Source organism: Hypomesus nipponensis, chromosome 20 (genome assembly GCF_054491055.1).
Source record: "Hypomesus nipponensis isolate SF chromosome 20, ASM5449105v1, whole genome shotgun sequence".
In the NCBI taxonomy this organism is placed as follows: Eukaryota; Metazoa; Chordata; class Actinopteri; order Osmeriformes; family Osmeridae; genus Hypomesus; species Hypomesus nipponensis.
The window spans coordinates 7,112,164-7,132,130 of NC_140380.1; the positions used below are offsets into that span (position 1 = coordinate 7,112,164).

The 19,967-nt window shown below is 44.4% G+C and overlaps 3 protein-coding genes across 3 annotated transcripts; 2 read left to right on the plus strand and 1 right to left on the minus strand.

Moving 5' to 3' along the window:
• Positions 1–34: 34 nt before the first annotated feature.
• LOC146246153 (uncharacterized) lies at positions 35–3,833 on the minus strand. Its single transcript, XM_084684088.1, has 9 exons — positions 3,619–3,833; positions 3,362–3,508; positions 3,200–3,274; positions 2,851–2,904; positions 2,521–2,616; positions 950–2,410; positions 673–729; positions 434–536; positions 35–302 (listed from the first exon to the last, which is right to left on the minus strand). The coding sequence occupies exons 1-9, from the start codon at positions 3,825–3,827 to the stop codon at positions 204–206; spliced, it is 2,301 nt and encodes a 766-aa protein (XP_084540214.1). The 5' UTR covers positions 3,828–3,833; the 3' UTR covers positions 35–203.
• A 6,186-nt stretch (positions 3,834–10,019) lies between these two features.
• LOC146246154 (uncharacterized) lies at positions 10,020–15,071 on the plus strand. The gene is made up of 12 exons (XM_084683449.1): positions 10,020–10,034; positions 10,836–11,036; positions 11,205–11,266; positions 11,428–11,530; positions 11,707–11,792; positions 11,905–12,005; positions 12,173–12,243; positions 12,337–12,444; positions 12,567–12,637; positions 13,014–13,131; positions 13,338–13,502; positions 13,596–15,071. Exons 1-12 carry the CDS (start codon positions 10,020–10,022, stop codon positions 15,069–15,071), a joined length of 2,577 nt encoding a protein of 858 aa, XP_084539575.1.
• An 840-nt stretch (positions 15,072–15,911) lies between these two features.
• LOC146246155 (rho-related GTP-binding protein RhoG-like) lies at positions 15,912–19,465 on the plus strand. Its single transcript, XM_084683557.1, has 2 exons — positions 15,912–16,068; positions 16,727–19,465. The coding sequence occupies exon 2, from the start codon at positions 16,759–16,761 to the stop codon at positions 17,332–17,334; it is 576 nt and encodes a 191-aa protein (XP_084539683.1). The 5' UTR covers positions 15,912–16,068; positions 16,727–16,758; the 3' UTR covers positions 17,335–19,465.
• The last annotated feature ends 502 nt before the right edge of the window (positions 19,466–19,967 follow it).

Below are 19,967 nucleotides of genomic sequence, written 5' to 3' on the forward strand. Positions count from 1 at the left end.
GGCATTACAGTAATGTACTTTATTTGATTCTCATAACATTGTCACATTGGGAAAAGAAGAGAAGAAAGCTCGATTGCGAGGGGGACTATATTGAAGCCAGCTCTCGTGGAGAAGGGGAAAAAAAGAAACTTAACATATGGTTCTAAAAGCATTTAGAACTGGCACAAATTACAGCCTTACAACGGTTGATCTCGAACTCCTCTTTAAGTAGTTTTTGAGAAGCAGCCATTACAGTGGATCACCTGTCCATGCAAAAACATGGCGGTCTTCAGGTCTCCCAAGGCCAGGCTGCAAACTCCACACTGCAGGATGGAAGGAGGAATTTAATTAGCAGGGCGCCACAAAATTGTTAGGTCCATCAGCAAAAACAAAGGGCATAATGTTCCCAGTAGATTATATTCAAACCAGGGGAAGGTGAAGAGGATTGGGGTACCTTGAAACAGTCTGGATGGCTGTACATGGGGGGGGAATTGATCGTAATCTTGATAGTACCATCAATTGGGGTATCACAGTATGAACAGATGGCCGTGCCATTCCTGCATTTGGAAGGGAAAGTTCACAAAAGGAGTATCTTTAATTGATTCCAAGCATTCACATTGGTAAAACTTACCTCATTGCAAAGGAATTTATTTTCAGTTCAGTAATGGAGGACAACAGAGTAAGATCACTCACACAGTATGGCGTAGAGAGTGGACTGTAACTAAATTCACTACTGGTTCAGTTGCCTGACTGCAAAGGAATTTACAACATGAATTAGCAATACAAAATCTGGTTTACACAGGGACCAAACTATCATGATATTTTGGCCTGGGAATATGCAATGAATGTTTACATGACTCTAGTCTGCTATCATGTGTTTTTCATTGAACATAAACAAATAGTAAACACAAAGATTGACAATACTGACATGCCAGCATCTTGATAAAACACATACGAGATTATAACTTACGTTTCTTCAGTGCTGTTTTTTTTACTCTCTTGACCAGATTCTGATTCATTGGAGCATTCTTTTGCAGATTCCACTGTAGGTCCCACACTTTCCACGGAAGCTTCAGAAATAACATCAGTGGCAACCACTTCAGTGGAAGATACTCTCTCATCTAATGCCTCATCCAGTTCCATGGCCGACCCAACAGATGGCTCCTGTACAACCTCAATAGGTGCTTGAACAGAAGACGTAATGGCGGGTTCAATAACTGACTCCTCGACTTCAACAGGTTCTTCTTTGGCTGCCACAACAGGTTCAGATGCAAGTTCACCTGTAGGTTCAGCTGCTGGTCCAGCTGTTGGTTCAGCTGCTGGTTCAGCTGCTGGTTCAACTGTAGATTCAGCTGCTGGTCCAGCTGCTGGTTCATCTGCTGGTTCAGAAGCAGGTTTGGCTGCAGGTTCAACTGCTGGTTCAGCTGCTGGTTCAGAAGCAAGTTCAGCTGCTGGTCCAGCTGCTGGTTCAGCTGCTGGTTCAACTGCTGGTTCATCTGCTGGTTCAGAAGCAGGTTCAGCTGCAGGTTCAACTGCTGGTTCAGCTGCTGGTTCAGAAGCAGGTTCAGCTGCAGGTTCAGATGCAGATTCAGCTGTTGGTTCAACTACTGGTTCAGAAGCAGGATCAGCTGTTGGTTCAGAAGCAGGTTCAGCTGCTGGTTCAGAAGCAGGTTCAACTGCTGGTTCAACTACAGGCTGAACTTTAGATTTCACTTCAGGTTCAGATGCAAGTTCAACTGCAGGTTGAGACTCCGAGGTCAATTTCTGTTCAAGCTGTACTGCAGGTTCAGCTGCCGGCTCCTTATCAGGCTCGGCAGTTTCCTCAACAGAACAGACAGCGGCAGAGTCGCCAGTACTTTCAGTGGTTGACTCCATTGCAAGCTCAACACTGGGAGCAAGAGGCTCAGACACAGGCTCTTCATTGAAGGATTTTTCTGAGGTCTCCATAACAGGTTTTTCTGCATGTGTACATATTTCCGCAGATTCCTGTGTAGATTCCTCTTCCCCTTCAACGTGTGACGTCAATGCAGGTGTAGGGTCTTTGTCGTTGTTTGTGTCATGTTCGATGGGAAGTTCCTCGGTGGATCCTGCAGTTAATGGTTCGCTTAAAGATTCTGCCACCGCAGCAGATTCTGCAACAGGTTCCTCTTTCACATCGCTTGCTGGTTCCACGGCAGGCTCCGCCGTGGGTTCTACTGTGGGTTCCGCAGTCGGTTCTGTGGTCGTCTCAGAAGAGCTTTCCGTAGCGACCTCCTTCACAGGTTCAGCAGACGCTGGATCATCAGGACACCTCTCTGGTGCGCCAGCAATCCCTGCTTCATTATCGGGCTTCTCATCCGCGGCTTCCTTGGGCGAATCTCCCTCTGAATTCACAGCTGGTGCATCGGTTGATTGGCCATCTTGGCCATGTATGTTAGTAGTCTTCTCACTCCTACGTTTCCAACCAGAACAAATGTATTCCTCATTACAACCGTGCCTCCCAAAAGATGAAAATGACCTTTGATGGACATGATATCAAAGTGCACTGTGGGAGGGGCTCACCCAGACTCGACTGATACCTCTGGAGCAGATTGCTCCCCGACAACCTGGGCCTCTGTTGAGGCGGGCACGGCCTCACTAGCTGTGGTCACACTCTCACTGAGGAGGGAGAGACAGATGCAGTTGGAAATGAGACATGATCAGACTTTTAATCAGTGGGGGGAAAATGAATGACAGAGAGAGAGAGTGAGACAGAGAGAGGGCGAGAGAGAGAGAGACAAAGAGAGAGAAAGAGAGAGAAAGAGAAAGAGAAAGAGAGAGAGAGAGAGAGAGGGGGGGGGGGAAAAGCACACAGAGTAGTATTTGAAGAACGGTAAAACAAAAAACAATTACCTTTTAGTTGAGGGAACTCTTCTGAATGGTGGACTTACAGGAGCAGCTATGGACCTATTAGATAGATAAAAAAGACATAATGACAAAATGAAATGATCCGTGTTAAATCATATAGCACAGTGGAATGAGACCAAAAGGTCCACGTTTAAATATCAATATTGGTCAGAGAAAATACAATGAATAGGGTGAATTCAGAAAGACACATAGCCCAGTTTAAATCCTAATCCATTATTGGGTTTCTTAGTTTCGACTGAAACAACTTGTTTTTCCTGTTTTGCCACTGCACAAATACAGTATATCAAATTAACAGTGATAATTACCACCACTCCATCAAAGACGATATACTCACTCAAATTTCTTTGCAGCTGAAAGGACATAAGAATTCTGCTTGGCTGCAAGGGGTCTGATAGCCCTTGTCCCTGAACTATAAATAACAGTGCATAGTGAACACGAAATACGATAGCATTCTTTCATCATCATTTAATTCCATCCAATGTCGTTCCTCTCTCACCTGGCTTCAGGGGTTGGGGGGTCAACACCCACTGCTTGGTCATTTGTTCTCTTTGTGGGAGAGGGCAAGGTCAGTGCAGTGGGAGAGGTGACAGGGCTGAATTCAACAGAAGACAACTCAATGGGTTTCTTGGGAATCTCTGGTTTTCTTGGGGAAAATCGAAGCACATTAGATCGATTAGGTGACATCACTTGACTGGGTAAGGGGGGGAGGGGTTGGGGGGGGGGGGGGTTGGGGGGCGGGTGTCCATGGGTTACCGTGGGCTGTCTTCCTGCTGGTTTGGTTCTGTGACTGCACGAATCCAACTGCCATCTCCCTTCATCAAAGTCCGCACCTTGGTGGTCCGTAGCACCTGCTGTCTGTTCACTTTTGGAGCAAAACAATCATGGATGCAATATTTGATAATGCAATGTTGTTCTAAATAGGAATGTGCCATTCCAGTAGAGCTCAACTTACCAGTTGACATGATGCAGATCTTTGTGTGTCCAACCAGACTGTTGGAACAGAAATCTGTGGCCGTTCACAAATTTTTGCGAGGGCTATGTTGTTACGTACGCTAAGAAATATGTAAATAAATACACACATAGTTAACCATCAGGAAGTCACCGGCCTTATCTAAAGCTTCACACCTCATTTATATCAGGGCTTTTTATGAAATCACAGAGGGCTGGAAATTGCTAATTTGTTGCGGAAACCAAAGGAAACCAAGTACTGTATGCATGCTTGCCTTCACACATACTTTCACTTTAACTGTTTGTCCTTCACTGTCTCTCGTTTACACACGAGCACGCACACACACACACAGTAGAAAACTACATTCCTGCTTCGATGCCAACAGTTTCAGTGCCAGCACCCAAGCAATATAATTCGGAATATAATATATATATATATATATATATATATATATGTATATCGACATCATGCATATATTAACCTGCAGCTCTGCCAGGGAAACAATTACACCTTTTAACTTAAGGCCATGATGAAAATGTCTCAAATGGTGCAGAATAACTCTCGGTGGAACACGAACAGCACTTACCAGTCGGTCAGTGGTAGATCCTGCTTTGGGCGCCCTGCTCAGAAGTGCCTGTCTCTCTCTTAGAAGATTGTTGCACCTGCAAGAACAGATCTTAAAGTGTCCTCTTTCCTCACTCAAACAAACACAATGGCACCGCCCCTCCATGTTGGAGCTTTTTTGTTTATTGTTTTAGATAAGACAGGAGAACATTCTTCATGTCACATATTGTTCTGGCATGAGGGGTGCAAAGAATCCAGAGAGACCTGATTTCCGTACTTGGTCGTTGCACTCTAACAACCATTGTTAGTCAGGGGGTGCTGCCTCCTTTCAAAACGATTTACTGCAAAACCAAGCACTGCTCCATCAACTGATACAAATGTGATCTTCAGATAAGCACCTCAAAGTCGAACCTGTCAAAATAGTGCAATCATTCACTAAAGACGGGTTTCCAAAACTCGGTCTGAGGCACCAGTTCAAGATATTTCTATATAAAATAATGATATAAGATGATATTTAATACAATAAAGCATTTGAAAAGATGTCACGCCATTACTGTGAAGTACATGCTGACAGCACTGCAAACATGCTGCAGTGAAAAAAAATCACAAAGGCGCGAACACAAACAGGAGTGAATTTATGAGACAAGTTCCCTGCAGTCATAGCTGGTTCCAATCAGCACGAGTCAGCCATGGTTTACATAAAACAACATCATTATTATATGCTTGCCAGCTTCAAACCTGCCCTCCCCCGTCCCCCGTCCCCCCCCCCCGCCCCCTCAGCCACCACCTCACACTGTACAACTCAACCTCTAAACCCAGCCCCTGTCCTCTCTCCACCCCATCTTAATCCCTACCCCAGCCCCACTGTACACCTCTCCAACTCTTCAGGACGACCCGTGTGGTTCCCTGTACAATCTCTCCCCCCCCCCCTGTCATAATGTAGCCCTTTGGGAGCTATTGTGAGAATCCTCGGCATTTGCAATCACCGTTCCAGATCTAAACCAAACCACTACCGTATGAAAGCTATGTGTGCTATGTATGAGTGTTGTGATCGATGACATGGGCTGTGCCGACGGCAGGGTTGTAGTGAGGTACAGGAAAGGTACATTCTGATCTTTCTCTGTTTGTGTAGCACTTTCCTTAGAAGTAAGCTTAGTAAAAGACAGAAAGCGAAGGCAGATCATGCGCGCCAAGACCAGTGCCCATTATCATATTTGAGACTGAGGCAGTTTCCTCGGTACTCCACAGTTTTAGATTTGTAATCATCTCATTCACAAGTGGCCCAAGCGCACATTCTCATGTTTTAGTAAAGGATACTTTCTTACATTTTGGTTTCCACATGTAGAAATGAAACCATTTATACATTGTGCATACAGGGCGCCATTACGTGTGGGACGCAGAAAATTATATATAAATGAAAGTAGTCACGTTTAGTACATTGCCGCATATCATTTGCATTCAATGACTTCTTTGAGTCTGCGACTCAGACACGACCAGGTGCTGAGCATCCCTTCTGGTGATGCTCTGCCTGGCCTGTTCTGGAGATATATTCTACTTCTGCTTGTACAGGGCAGTCGTTTAAGTCCCCTCAAGTTCATATAGGGAACAATATGTAGACACAACAAAAAACAGGTAGCGCCTGTCAAACAACACCTGAAAGATGGCATCTGACTTGCAGGAAGTAGCAGGTTGTTTCTCACTCGGGTTTGTTGGTTTCTGTACACTATCCTTACTCTATGTCTGAGCTGTAGTATGTAAGAAACAAATATTATAGTTGGTTTATTTAAAGAATACAGTGTAACTGTGCTGTTGTGATGGGCAGTTTAATTAATCCCAACTATGAACAGTGTGCAAATATCCTTAGGGCGGATGACTGAGCAACATCAAGTAACACATTATGATAGACACATTAACTGAGAAATTCCATTTGTGTATTCATGTTCATGAATAACCATTGTGAGGGGTTATAATTTGTTCTGGAAATACACATTTTATACGTCTATAAAATGTAGCGTGCTGGAATTCGTGCCTGGGAGGGTTGACGTAGGACAAAAGCAATGGCAGCCAGTGTTAGTTTTTTGCCTGACATTTTTTTCCGGAGGCAATTTCCTTCTTTCTTTCGACATGTTATTGAGTGCATCAGGAATGCAGGCGAGGCAGCGGACGAGGCAGCGAGGCAACAAGTCAGCAGGCGGACGAGGCACGTTGAGATCCCCTGTCTTGCGTCCCTGACACCAACGTTCCCATGGCAAAACCGTCCAATCTGCCTCTCCATAGTGAATGAGACGCACACAGTAGGAATCTGTTGGTAAATGAGTAAGATTAATAAATGAAACAACAAATTTCAAAGGAGAAGATCTACCACAACAATGGGAGGGGTTTCAGAGTGAAGGCTGGGCAGGGTCGATGACTTACTCACATCAACGAAGATACTCTGCTGCATCTGTATCTGTGTCATACCTGTCTACGCCACTAGGGGGGGGGAGGTGAAGATAGGGGTTAAAAGCTCATGAGGAAGATATGGTTTCTGGCTCCATCTTGGGACTGCACCACAGCACTGAGGCTTGGGTGGAAAAGACAAATCTACAAACATCCTCACTGTCTATTCAGGGTGCATAGACAAAGAAGAGGGCACCTCGTTTAGTTTTAGGGTTAAACTAAGTTCACATTTTCAATAATAGCTCAGTAGTCAATCAATTGGACTGAGGATTGAGCGTTGGCATGGAGATATTGTCCAGTGGCGATTTTAGACCCTTCTCTCAAGCACCCCTAAATTTCATCTCAGCACCCCTAAAAATTATTTTAAGACAAATTATTATTGTTTCAGCATCATTTGATGCTGGTAGTTCATGAAGAAAGGGCCATCCTATGTTTTTTCATTCATTCAATATTTTGCATAATAATACATCAATGTATTAATTGTTATCCAGTGAAATTAGGGATTTATTAGCAAGGGGGTTTAACATTTTTGCAAGGCACTGTATTCATGTCACATTCTCATTGGGGGCTGAGCACCCCTAAAGGTCTGATCCTAGAATCGCCCCTGATATTGTGATTGGGTTATTTTTTGTTTGAGCAGAAAGATTAAAAATATGTTATATTAAATGTGCAAGTGTGTGTGTGTGTGTTGATGGGTGGGGTGTGTGTGTATGTGTGTGTGTGTGTGTGTGTGTGTGTGTGTGAAGCTGAAAGCTTATTAAGAGGGCTGGAATCTAGAACACAACAACTAAACGTCCTCATGTTATCTGCATGACAACAATAGCCGGAATGTCAAAACCTTCTACACCTCATCCTCTCTCTCTCTCTCTCTCTCTCTATCTCTCTCTCTCTCTCTCTCTCTCTCTCTCTCTCTCTCTCTGTGTCTCTGTCTCTCTCTCTCTCTGTCTCTGTGTCTCTCTCTCTCAACCTCCTCTGTGTATCTCCCCCCACCTCTCCCCCCTCCACCCACCCCCTCTCTATTAGTCTCTTTCATTCTCGTTTCAGACCAAAGAGACGGATGCACTAACATGTATAATTTACACCGGCTGAGTCCTGCTCCAGCTCTTTTATACCCAATTTAAAAGAGAATCAACCACAAGGAAAAGGTGCCTAGTTTAAGATCTACCAGACTACCTGCATAAGATACTGCATGTACTGTACTTTACTTTAAATGGCATTGTTTTTTCCCCCCATATAAAGAGAATCAATAGCAATATCCCTGATAGTCCACAACAAGCCTGGACAACTATGGAAAATCATATGTTTAATGGCAGTTGGGAATTAAAAATCGCTTGATAATTCAGTTGTCTTCCACCCCTGATATAGGGTAGGGACTGCAGATGTTCCTCACACAATACGATTGCGATCAAATTATATGTAGATGTATAACATGTCTTTACCTTTTCACCAATACAGCAATTGACGTAAGGGGTGAAATTCTCAAGATCGTCAATACCGGGCCTTTGTTTCCCAGTCTGCTTTGTGATGGCTGGGGGTATGTGAACAATGACCTAATCTCAGGTTGGTGACCTCCTTCTTCTCCATGAGACGCACTGTGGGATCCTCCTCACCACAACTCAACTCTTAACGCCAGCTCCTGTTTCCAGGTCCTTGGCCCTCAGGGCAGATCTGACTGTCAAACGGATGTTGTTGGCTCATCCCATGGAAAGCACTGCGGTGCACACGGACAAGAGGGATAATCCATTCAACAGAAGCTACGGCTTGTCATAGAACTGACTTGAAAGGTATTTAGGAGTTATTCTCTTAAAAATATTTTGGTGGACATAAGACTTGACTGTGAACGAATTTTGTTGTTGGATTATGTCCTCTTTAACTCGGTGTTGCAAAACAAAATTATTTTGTCTATGAAAATCGAATGTTTTCTACAAATGTTTCGATTGTTTTCTTGATCTTTATCAATGATCTGTTCAAATAGGGTTCCTCAGACCCTAACAACAAGTCAAACAGACCATACAGCCATTCGTTAGTACTCCACCATTAATCAACTACAGTGACTACACTATAGTCACAGTTTTTGCTACTTACTACAGTGTAGAGTAATATATTATATGCTGTTGAGCACAAAATGTGTCTACAGTGATGTATCTCTAAGCTTGTTTATTTATGGCCTTGTTTCTGTTACCCAGCACAGAGGCATTTCCTAGAATTCTACACCAGGAGTGCTAATGCGTCTGTATTGAATTAAGAGAGTTCGTTTCCTGAGCTGGTTTACTCTGGCTATGTTTAAAGACCATTTGAGAGACGGGGCTCTGAAATGTGGAGGAGATATAAATCATGAACCTTTTTTTTTTTACTTTTGCTTGTAAATATCTTACAAGAAGGAAGTCTTAGGGAGTGGGGAACAGTTTCTGTCTGAGAACAAATTTCACAGCGGAAAATCTGATAAGGATGTGAACTTGTAAGCCATTGGAGTAGATGTAAGACCGGTGAAATCTAACTGTTGCGTTGTAATATCACTAAAGTCCATGGCTGTTGGGAAAAGTGTCCTTTATCATATCTATAGTTAGGCTTCTTTTGTGCCAGCCTGTTATCTGAAAATACTGTTCTCCTGGGATAAATGTTAGCTGATGATGACTAGGGGAGGATGCTATGTCAATAGGCTATTCTCAGTGACTTTACTGAGCCCACTTGTATTGAATGCTTCACAGCAGGCAACCAGATCCAATATACTGTCTATGCATTTGTTTTTAGAGGTTTCATTTACTTAAAATTCAACAACACACATATTACAAAAGTCTGTAATACAAACCAGTACATTTGCTTATGAGTACTCATAGGTTTGAATCTGATAAACGTCTTGTGTTCGGCAATTTCTTGCTCAACCAAGTGTTGCTCAATCGATGGTTCTGAATTGCTTTGGAATTTTGAGCGGATCAAGGTAATCAAGATGTTGATGTTATTTGTTTCCCAGAGAAAAAGATAAGATTTCTGTAGCCTACCGTTCTGCCTCCCAATTCCAGTGGCTAGGAGGAGTCGTTTACATCAGTGCAGGCACTCTCGGTCACATGCTGATAGAAGTTATAAATATATAGAATGCTTTGTAAGAGTATATCGACAAACTTGCACAAGTCTGAATCAATGTAGAATTACTTAACGACAAAGAGTGTAATGCATGGAATACAATTATTTTCAGAACATTTTAATGTCGTCGTTGGAGGTATTACGGATTCCCAAATGTAAGTTTAAGTTATAGAATTACCAATTACTAGTTTGCGCGATCTAAATCGCTTCAGGGAGAACACTTTCTTCTTTAGACCAGCAATTGTTAAAGCGTCAATACTTTAATTTTTACTTTTAAAATGGTTACTATTTTCGCTTTTTGAATGGTAAGTGTCAGCCTAAATTATGGAAATAGAGAAATGTTGCCTGTTTATTAGATGATCTTTCTTGGGAACACTAATAATTTTACCTGTGATCATCTATTAACGCTGTGGACTTAGTTAAACCTCAAGTATGCACATTATCGTCGGTTAAGGTATCGTGACTGTAGAAGTACATGCAACTTTTAACTTTATAACATAAATTCAACATTGACCTGTAGCCCCATACATTGTATGGGCAAACATATTGAGATAATTTGTGTGTGATAGCATCATCAAAGCTTTTGGTACTGTATTTTGTCTGTGGATACTAAAGTTATAATTGCAAACGTTTTTGTGGATTCTCTATGGGACTGCTCAATTCCTTTCATGCTGTGCCCTAGCCTCTCAATGACACTCCTGCGACCTTGGATGTGAAGCGACATCCCACGGATTCATCCTTTGAGCTGTCCTCTCACTTGGCACCCATGGCCTCGACACCCCCTCCCCCATCTGTGTCTCCAACCCCACCCCCACCCGGGTCTCCCCCTTCTCCCCCACCCCCACCTATGTCTCTCCCTCCTCCACCACCCACATCCCCCCCACCCCCACCTCCTCCCCTGCCCTCGAGCCCCCCGACCCGTCATGGTGCCCCGCAGCTGCGGAACTTGAACTGGGACCTCATCCCTAAAGAGAAGGTGGAAGGGCGGCTTAGTGTTTGGACCGCTCCGGACGAGTTTCCCATCGACCTGAGCTCTCTGAACGAGCTGTTCGGCCAGACGAGGTCTCGCACCCACAAGAGAGGGTCGGACGCGTGCCACGGTCTCCGACCACTCGGTTCTCCACCACGTGCCAAACAGGCCAGTCTCTTTATTGTTTCAATAATCGGTAACATACCGATCGATTGTGATAATCATGAAACATTATGAGGTTTTAATACATGTATTACCAAATCAACAGTAAAAGAGTAATTGAGGTGTACGCTGATTGTTTTTGTTCTGACTGCTGTTCTTTGTGGTCGTCTGTAGGTATCAATTCTTGATGGAAAGCGCAGCATGAATGTAGGTATCTTCCTCCGGCAGTTCAAGAGGTGAGAAAGGTTTGGTCGTCCTCAATCAAGCCGGTAAACAATACCAGTCGTTTCATCCTTTCACAGTGATAACAATATCGCCGTAAAAGTAGCTCAGATTCCCGTGTGTTTGTCTATGATTTACTGAATGTCCATTGTCTGATGTTGTCTCCTGTTAACAGTGCAGTCAAGGAGATTGTGGAGGATATCAAGCAGGGTTCCAGTCAGCGCTACGGAAGTGAGAAGCTCAGTGAACTCAGCAAACTGCTGCCCGATTCAGAGGAGGTACTGTAGAATTCTCTCTTTCGGAATATCAAAGCCTAGCCGGGTGTGTCCGTCCAAAACACCGAGGCCTACCTCAACGCATCTGTCAAAACATCAAGACCTATCCAGTTGCATCTGTTCAAGTACCACGGCCTACCCTCCCGATCTCTTCCTCAACCTTTGCACATGCTCCGTAGGAGAGGCGCCTGAGAAGCTACGGAGGGGATCCCAGTCAGCTGGGGGAGGCAGACCTCTTCATGCTGCTGTTAGTGGAGGTGCCAAGGTGGGAACCCCCTGCTGCTCTTCCTGCTAAACCTCTTTCAGTCAGTGCCTCGGCAGTTCAACACCCCATATTCCTCCTTTTTCATCGTCTGTCTTTGCTGTTGTTTGTTTAGTTATCGCTTGCATCTGGATGCCATGATTCTACAGCAAGAGTTTGACCCCACCTTGACTGCACTGTGTGAATCGGCGCGTTGCCTGGTAACTGCAGCCACAGGTAGGGGAGTCAGAGAAGCGGAGTTATGCCATTGGCACTCGGATTACATGCAACAGGAACCGATTTGTGTCAGCTCTACACTTGACAAAAGCACTGTGAACAGCTCAACCACAGGTGATATGACGGGCCTTCATAACAGGCCCGCCCTACGTCTCTGTCTTTTCCAGAGCTTCTGAGGTGTCCAGAGTTGCATTCCATCATCCGTCTGGTACTGAGGGCAGGGAACCACATGAACGCTGTGAGTTCGTACGCTTGGACCAACTGCCCATTAGTGTGGTCGTTATTCGAATTCTTCAGGATCTGATTCTCCCTATCAAACTTTAATTAACAGGGCGGGTACGCAGGAAATGCTGCTGGGTTCCGCATCGCCTCGCTGCTGAAACTAGCTGACACCAAAGCCAACAAACCAGGAATGAACCTGCTCCATTTTGTAGCCATGGTAAAAGGAAATACATCAAATAAACAGTTAACAATGAAGGTGAAAAACGTGCTTCTATATACTTCTGTGGTAAACGGCAGCTTTATACAGGATGTGTTCTGTCTGTCTTCCCCTCCCCTCAGGAAGCTACGAGGAAAGACCCCGCCTTGCTCTCCTTTCCCCTGAAGCTGAGCCATGTTGGGCCTGCCTCCAGGTCAGTGCAACAGCTCCTATGCAGGACACCGAGCTTGACTCAGTTTGTCCAAAAGATTTACATTAAAATGTGTGAAGAAAAAAAAGGATGGTTCTGTTATTCTGTTTGACAGATCATAATATTACAAAAATGTGACGAAGGACTCAGACGCGACTTAACTGTAAACTTAAACAAATGGATGTTGTTTCTTGGCCTTTGTGTATTTTTGGGTCCAATAGCTTTGTCCTTCTGAATTGTATTCTAGCTGCCCTGTTCTGTCTGTTGGTCTCTTTCTTGTTGTCATGTTAGTCCTGTCCATGTAACTTACTTTTGTTCTGAGTTCTTTACTGTACTTCTGACCAAAATCACTTATTTTCTCCTCCTTTCCCACCCTAAGACTGTCTGTGGATGGAGTGCAGGAAGAACTGTCTCAGCTGAAGAGTCGAGTAGCAGCTCTACGTTCAAGGACTGAAACAGAACATGATCTCCTGCTGCAGACGAAACCCTTCTTCCAGGTTAGAGCGTCCAGAATGGACGATATTCCAGAATGGACGATATTCCAGAATGGACGATATTCCAAAACGAGGCTCCCACGTCTTCAGTTCGTACCGACTAACTGTCGTGTTTTTAGGACGTCCTGTGGATGTGTGATTTCTATTTTCTGATGCGAGTCTTCTGACAGTGAGGCATCGGTGGTTAAAATTTTGTCCTGTGTCCTCAGAGGGCAAGTGGGAGGCTGGAGGAAGCCGAGGTGGAGGCTGAGGCCTTACTGAAGGCCCAGCAATCCCTTGTTGACTTCTTCTGCGAGGACGACGTCACATTTAAGCTCGAGGAGGCCTGTAACATCTTCCATTCCTTCAATGTTCGCTTTCAGAAAGCTGTCGAGGTTCGTATAACAATTCAAAGTAGTCAAATGGTTGTTAGCATTAGCATCATGTGGCCGATTTAAGTAGATCACTTCTCCGGTTGCGATTCTCAGGAGAATGCTAAAAGGAAGCTGCTGGAAGAGAAGAAGGCATCGAGGAACGGAGCAGAGAGAGAGAAGGACGGAACTGTGAGGTGGCGTTCCATCGTCACCTGCTCCGTCTTGGGGGCTGGACTCGGGGGCAGTCCTGGAGACGACCTGGAGAGCTCACTGGAGCGCAGTCTCGTGCATATTTGGAGCCGTCGCAACATGAGGAGCCCAGAAGGCAGGCCACGTGCCATCAGCCCATTACAAAGCCTGCAGCAGACAAACATGAATGAAAACTTGGAGGCCTCACCCCGTGCCGGCTCACCAAGGACAAAACCTCAGTTGTCCCCTGAGCCCACAGACTCTGTCCTGCCAAGGGCTGCCCAGACGCCTCCACCTGGAGACGATGACCAGCCGTCCCTGGAAGGTCGACCCAAATCGACGCAGCTAGTCTCAAACTCACAGACACAGCAAGACACAGCTTCCTCAGAACCTTCCGAAGGACCATCTTTGGAATGGGAGGGTCTGTATCCACTCTTGGGAGACACAGTCGTTTGTCATACGCTTGTAAGTGGCCTACGTTCCTACAGAAACCTGGCACCGACCCCGCCCACTCCAGGAGTGCGGAAAGGGACTAGGACAGGGGCTTTGGGCGATGCTGACACCCCCAATGCCAACCCTTCTTCTGGCTCTTCTGCTGCTCCTTGTGCTAGCCCATCTTCCATCCCCAGACTCCAAACCACATCAGAGACAGCTTTGCCTTGCCGCCTTCCTGTGAAAGTCAATGTGCAATCCCCTGCACTTTCAACAATCAGAAAGGGGACTGACTATACTGAGCAGACAAAAAAAAGGAATCCAATTCACCACATGTTCAAAAAAGTCAGACTAGAAAAGGAAAAGGTGAAGGTAAAGGAGAAAGTCAAAGATAATGAGAAAGTAAAAACGGAAAAGGGGAAAGAACAGGCGAAGGAGGAGGGCAAAGAAAGTGAAAAAGGAATATGCAGCGAGAAGGAAAGTGAAAGAGAAGCAGAAAGGGACACCAAAACAAAACAAGAGAAAGAAAGAAAGAGAGAGAAGACAAAGAGAGAGAGAAAGCACACGAAGGAGCAAACGAGTGAAGAATCAAAAGAAAGGGACCAGCTGAATCCCTCGAATGGCAGGGAGAGGGACAAGGAGCTCCAAACGAATCCCTCGAATGACAGGGAGAGGGACAAGGAGCTCCAACCGAATCCCTCGAATGACAGGGAGATGGACAAGGAGCTTCAACCGAATCCCTCGAATGACAGGGAGATGGACAAGGAGCTCCAACCGAATCCCTCGAATGACAGGGAGAGGGACAAGGAGCTCCAACCGAATCCCTCGAATGGCAGGGAGATGGACAAGGAACTCCAAGTGAAGCCCGAGACGAGATCCACTCTGCGAGTCTCCAAACAGCTGAACTTCCACCCCGGCTCCTCAGTTCGCTCTCTCCCCAACCTCGCTCTCCAGAGCTCGAGTGTGTAGTCATCGCTGCTGCAGCTGTGAGAAGAGACAGGAACAGCAGGTCTATGATTCCAAGGATCTCAGGGTCAAAGAGGCCTGCGTCTCAGTGCCCCAGTCATCTGTAGAAGTGATTTGCAGACGTCTGAACACACTCAGACAGGACAGACAATCACCGTCTTTTATATGCAGACTTTTATGAGGTGTTTCTCAAAGGAATTGCCTGATATGTAGTACATCTTATTCGTGAAAAAGACAAAAGAGCGCTCTAGAACGCTCTTAGAACGCTCCTAAGAAGCTCTTAGCGTTAAGAGCTTCTTAACGAATCTGGGAAACGCGGCCCTTGCTGTTAGGTCTTAGTATAGATGGAAAGTATAGCACCCTTCAGAAATACCTGACTAAAATAGCAAAAAAAAGGTTTAAATTCATTAATGTAATTTATTTAAATTATTCATCAAATTTAATGGATCGATTCTTGTGGAATTGTGATCAAATAACACATGTGCACAGAGAAAATAAACAGAATGTTTGTTAATATGGAAGTTATAGTATGTGATGGAGAGTGGATCCTAAGCTGTTTGGAGAAAATATTTTTTAAGTTTGTACTTCTGTGTGGGGAAGAGAGTAAAGGGATTGGAGCAGGTAGGTGTAGGTTTGAATTGTTCACTTTAGTGCATGGCCTTCTGTTGAAATATATGTGGATTTTGTCATAACTGTCATTTTGGACGAACAAATAAAATAATGAACGTTTTTGATACAAATTTCGAGTCTTATTTTGGCAAATCGTGATGATGTTGTGTGTTCATGTTTAATTTTTACTGTGAAACCCACACTCTTGAAGTTACAAGTGCAGCCACTACATGTACCATAATACAATGCTTCAGAAAAAAATCCCGGATGACAAACTTCTAAAACAACGAAACAGGGCGCGAGACAACAAGAAGGCGGTGGAGTGATTTATGAAATTTACCTGTTGAGACCTCAATTAATGGGACATTGAGATTAACTAACAAACTTCCCTGTAAGTTGTGCTCGTATTATCGTCTTATTTCAGATGGGTTTAATTTGACTGGAGGAAAAATGTTACTGTTTAGCTTTTAGCTTAGCTGTTAGCTTGTAGCCATAAGTTCACTCTGCTACGGAAACTCAAGCGCGTGCTAAGTTAGCTTATACGGGCTAACTAGCAAGCATTCACTGGTTAGTTTATTTGGTTAATGTTTATAGTTATCTAGGTATTGTTTTGCAGTCGTGTCGTGCAAACCACAGCCCCTGTATGTGTTTCTTTACTACTGCAGTATGTGCTTAACTATACGTTTTGTAACATTTGCTTTCTAGCCAAGTCGGCGAGTTTAGCCTGATTTGAATAGCTAACTAAAGTAGTACAGTACAGAATTAGCGCTCATAGCTTGAGTGTTGGTCGACTTGCCGAAGTTGGAGAGTCCATGAATTACCGTTGAGTTAACAATTTAATATCTGTGCTGATTGTATGTTAACTTTCTTGTCGCTGACTAGTTTTATGTTGACAAGAATACTGAATCATCAAGAGTGAATATACAGTAATAGAGAATGGGTAATGTAACTAATACTTATACATCTTGTGACGATACTTGACTCGTCACAACATTAGGAGCATGACGCCTTCTTCTCATGACTCTCCCTTTTCCGACCCCTTCACGCAGGCACCTTCGTCGCCCTAGTGGATGTGGGCGCCATGCAGACCATAAAATGTGTGGTGGTGGGCGATGGTGCCGTGGGTAAGACCTGTCTGCTCATCTCCTACACGACCAACGCTTTCCCGGAGGAGTACATCCCCACCGTGTTCGACAACTACAGCGCCCAGATCAGCGTCGACGGCCGGGCCATCAGCCTCAACCTGTGGGACACGGCGGGCCAGGAGGAGTACGACCGACTGCGCACCCTCTCCTACCCGCAGACCAACGTCTTCATCATCTGCTTCTCCATCGGCAGCCCCTCCTCCCACGCCAACGTCCGACACAAGTGGCACCCCGAGGTGTCCCACCACTGCCCCGGGGTTCCTGTTCTGCTGGTGGGCACTAAGAAGGACCTCCGGGGGGATACGGAGGCTGTGAAGAAGCTGAAGGAGCACGGTCTGGCTCCCACCACCATACAGCAGGGCAACGCTTTAGCCAAGCAGATCGGCGCCGTCAAATACCTCGAGTGCTCGGCCCTGATGCAGGAAGGCGTCAGGGAGGTGTTTGCGGATGCCGTGCGCGCCGTGCTTAACCCCGTCGCTAAGAAAACGCCCAAAAGGTGCGTTCTGTTATAACCACGTGCCTGAGACTGTGGGGGAGACTGGAGGAAGAGACTGAAAAGGATTGGCTCTGCCAGTTTGATTCCAGTAGGCCTTCCACATTCAAACCCTTGCCATTGTAAGCTTTGCCAGGCTCCCTTATTACGCAAATAGATTATAAGTTTTCTTTCCGTTTTAAGAGGTCCTCACCACTAGCAGTGGTTTTTTTTTTTTTTCATTGATTCCACCGACCTGCCTATGGATTTTTTTATGTCACTGAAATCAGAACACCAAAGTGAGGATGGCAAGAAGATTCCGGAACGCGTCTCGTCTTTTGTAGCCTCCTGAAGTGCCCCTACCAGCACTGTGATCAACACAACAGATGACTCACTCTCTGCCCTCTTCCCATGTCAGGCCAGTCTTTTAATGACATTTCCTTTCAGCCCTGTTCTCTATGTCATGACAAGGCATTGGTAAATCATTTCTTGTGTGCCTTAAATAGCCAACATGTGTAAAAAAAAAAAAAAACACTCTCCATGCCACTGATTGCAAAACCCTTTGCTCTTATTGGATGAAGGAATGCACGAATGCATGTGCTCCAACCATGTCAAGTCTCAGGACACACGATACCGCACGGAGACCAAAAAAGGGTGTCTAGCTGTGTCAACCTAAATACAGACACACTTTGATTAGATCAGTCTGGTTTTCAGAGCTTGTGTGGTTGTTCCCGCTCCTCCTCAACTGCACTCCGTAAACCATGAGCTCGGAACACGCACAATGCTTTATTGTCAAAACAAAAGTGCCGATTGTCTCAGTGGATACAGATTTGGTTGTCCATGTCTGCTAAGTAAACAAAAGTCACAGAGATTAATCTAGCCGTGTCATCAGAGGAACGGAACAATCCGGAAGGAATCGTTCGTCAAGGGATTTGCAAGAGATTGTTGACTGCCCCTAGATTGTCCATTTTCACGGGTGACCTGCTAATGAGTAATAGGCTAACTTTTGTCACAAGACAGGTGTGAACCACAAGTTAAATACATTCCATGTCCAGTTGCAACTGTTATTTTACATGCTGAATTTTGCCACTCTAGGATTCCATATTCCTGTACACTTTCATAACAGTTTGTGTTCTTTCATGGAGGTACTAAGACAAAGGTACCACATTTAGCTGCAATGCTACACGCGTGTGGCTAACTCTGTTAACTTATCATTGTCTTTTCATGTGATTGATTGTGAACCATTTCAACTGTAAATTGAATACGGAAGGGATGCGAGGGTGCTCTTATCCAGATGGTTATTTTCCGATTTAAAACGGGTCTGCCTCGTGCCTTTTTGTGATGTGATATCTGTACCAACAGAGATAGAAAGCCGAAGGACCGCAAGGCTTGCTGATTCTCATCACATTTCAATTCAGACAAAATATATATTTAAAGTCTTGTCCTGTTGACTAAATTAGATTTTAAGTTGCCCTGTGCTTTAATCACCAAGACGCATTGCACGTACCAGTGCCAAGGCCATTTACATTTTTTGTTCAGTGCTTGACTTGGTTATATATTTTTGATCTAATCTTTTATTTTCACAGTAAGAAAGCCAATTTACATTATATTTTACTATTTTTACTGTGTGTGTAGTAACAGTTTACCTACTTTATTAACTTTGATAACAAGCTTTTTACCCTCTATTCTATGTTCATTATATAAGCTTTGTAATCAAAGACCTTGTAAAAGAAGGCAACCAATATTATGACAATTTGTCATTTGCGTCACAGGTTAATAAAACTATGTACACAAAATAAATATTCGACCCCTTGCCAAATACATTGAGTAAAGGAAACGGTAAATTGAGTCTTTCAGACTTGGCTAATGTACTGGCCAATTTTGAATTGGTCAGAGTTGAACTACTCTGCTCATGTGGTTGTTTGGACCTCTGGAACAAGCCCAGCCGAGGGACTATCATCAGGTTTTAACTTTAAACCCATTGCCTTCTCCAGCCTTTTACCTCCAAAGGGATAACGTGGCCATTAAGTGCCTGTCAGCAATGTGCGTGGAATGCATTGTGGAATTTGTAAGTTGATGAGAAATTTTAACTGCGACATAAATCACATTTGTATTACGTGATATTGTAAAGGATATCAGTCATGCCAAATAAATTCATGGGTTAACACTTGGCCTGTTTTCATCTTTTTTTGTTTTTGCCTCTGATAGCCGTGTAGATGCTGTTAACAGTGTGCGTTGTAAGTGCGACAAATGACATGGAACAGGCTGCGGTGTGCTTTCGCGCTGAACACTTACATCATACCTGCAAGGCCACTTTTCACACAAACATCTCATTGTGGCTGTTTGCTGAGATGGTCTTCATGTGCACGAATGACTCACCGACGTGTACTGCATAACATGACGAGTGCAAGCCTTGTAGAAGACGCTAATGTTCTCGGAAGTCTGAAAGAAACGCATTAATGCTGAGAGGATCTCAAGGAGGTCACCATAAGGCGATTAAATACACTGCATTATCTGTCAAGACAGCATAGAAAATGTTGAACTCTCAATACAGTATACTCAACCCAGAATACAAACAAGGATTCTTTGTTTCTTACTATACCATATAAATGTTGAAAATTGTTACACATTTTATTTATGGCCTTTACCAATTTTAAATGTCGACATGTACTT

What these genes read in the sequence shown, in the direction of transcription:
- LOC146246153 (XM_084684088.1), bottom strand. Translation starts at nt 3,827, where the DNA reads ATGTCAACTGGTAAGTTGAGCTCTACTGGAATGGCACATTCCTATTTA. An exon ending in CAGCAGGAAGACAGCCCACG is followed by an intron (nt 3,509 to 3,618) that starts GTAACCCATGGA and finishes ATTTTCCCCAAG; the next exon opens with AAAACCAGAGATTCCCAAGA. An exon ending in GCCATCCAGACTGTTTCAAG is followed by an intron (nt 303 to 433) that starts GTACCCCAATCC and finishes TCCATCCTGCAG; the next exon opens with TGTGGAGTTTGCAGCCTGGC.
- LOC146246154 (XM_084683449.1), top strand. An exon ending in CTGTTAGTGGAGGTGCCAAG is followed by an intron (nt 11,793 to 11,904) that starts GTGGGAACCCCC and finishes TTGTTTGTTTAG; the next exon opens with TTATCGCTTGCATCTGGATG. An exon ending in CATGTTGGGCCTGCCTCCAG is followed by an intron (nt 12,638 to 13,013) that starts GTCAGTGCAACA and finishes TCCCACCCTAAG; the next exon opens with ACTGTCTGTGGATGGAGTGC.
- LOC146246155 (XM_084683557.1), top strand. Translation starts at nt 16,759, where the DNA reads ATGCAGACCATAAAATGTGTGGTGGTGGGCGATGGTGCCGTGGGTAAG.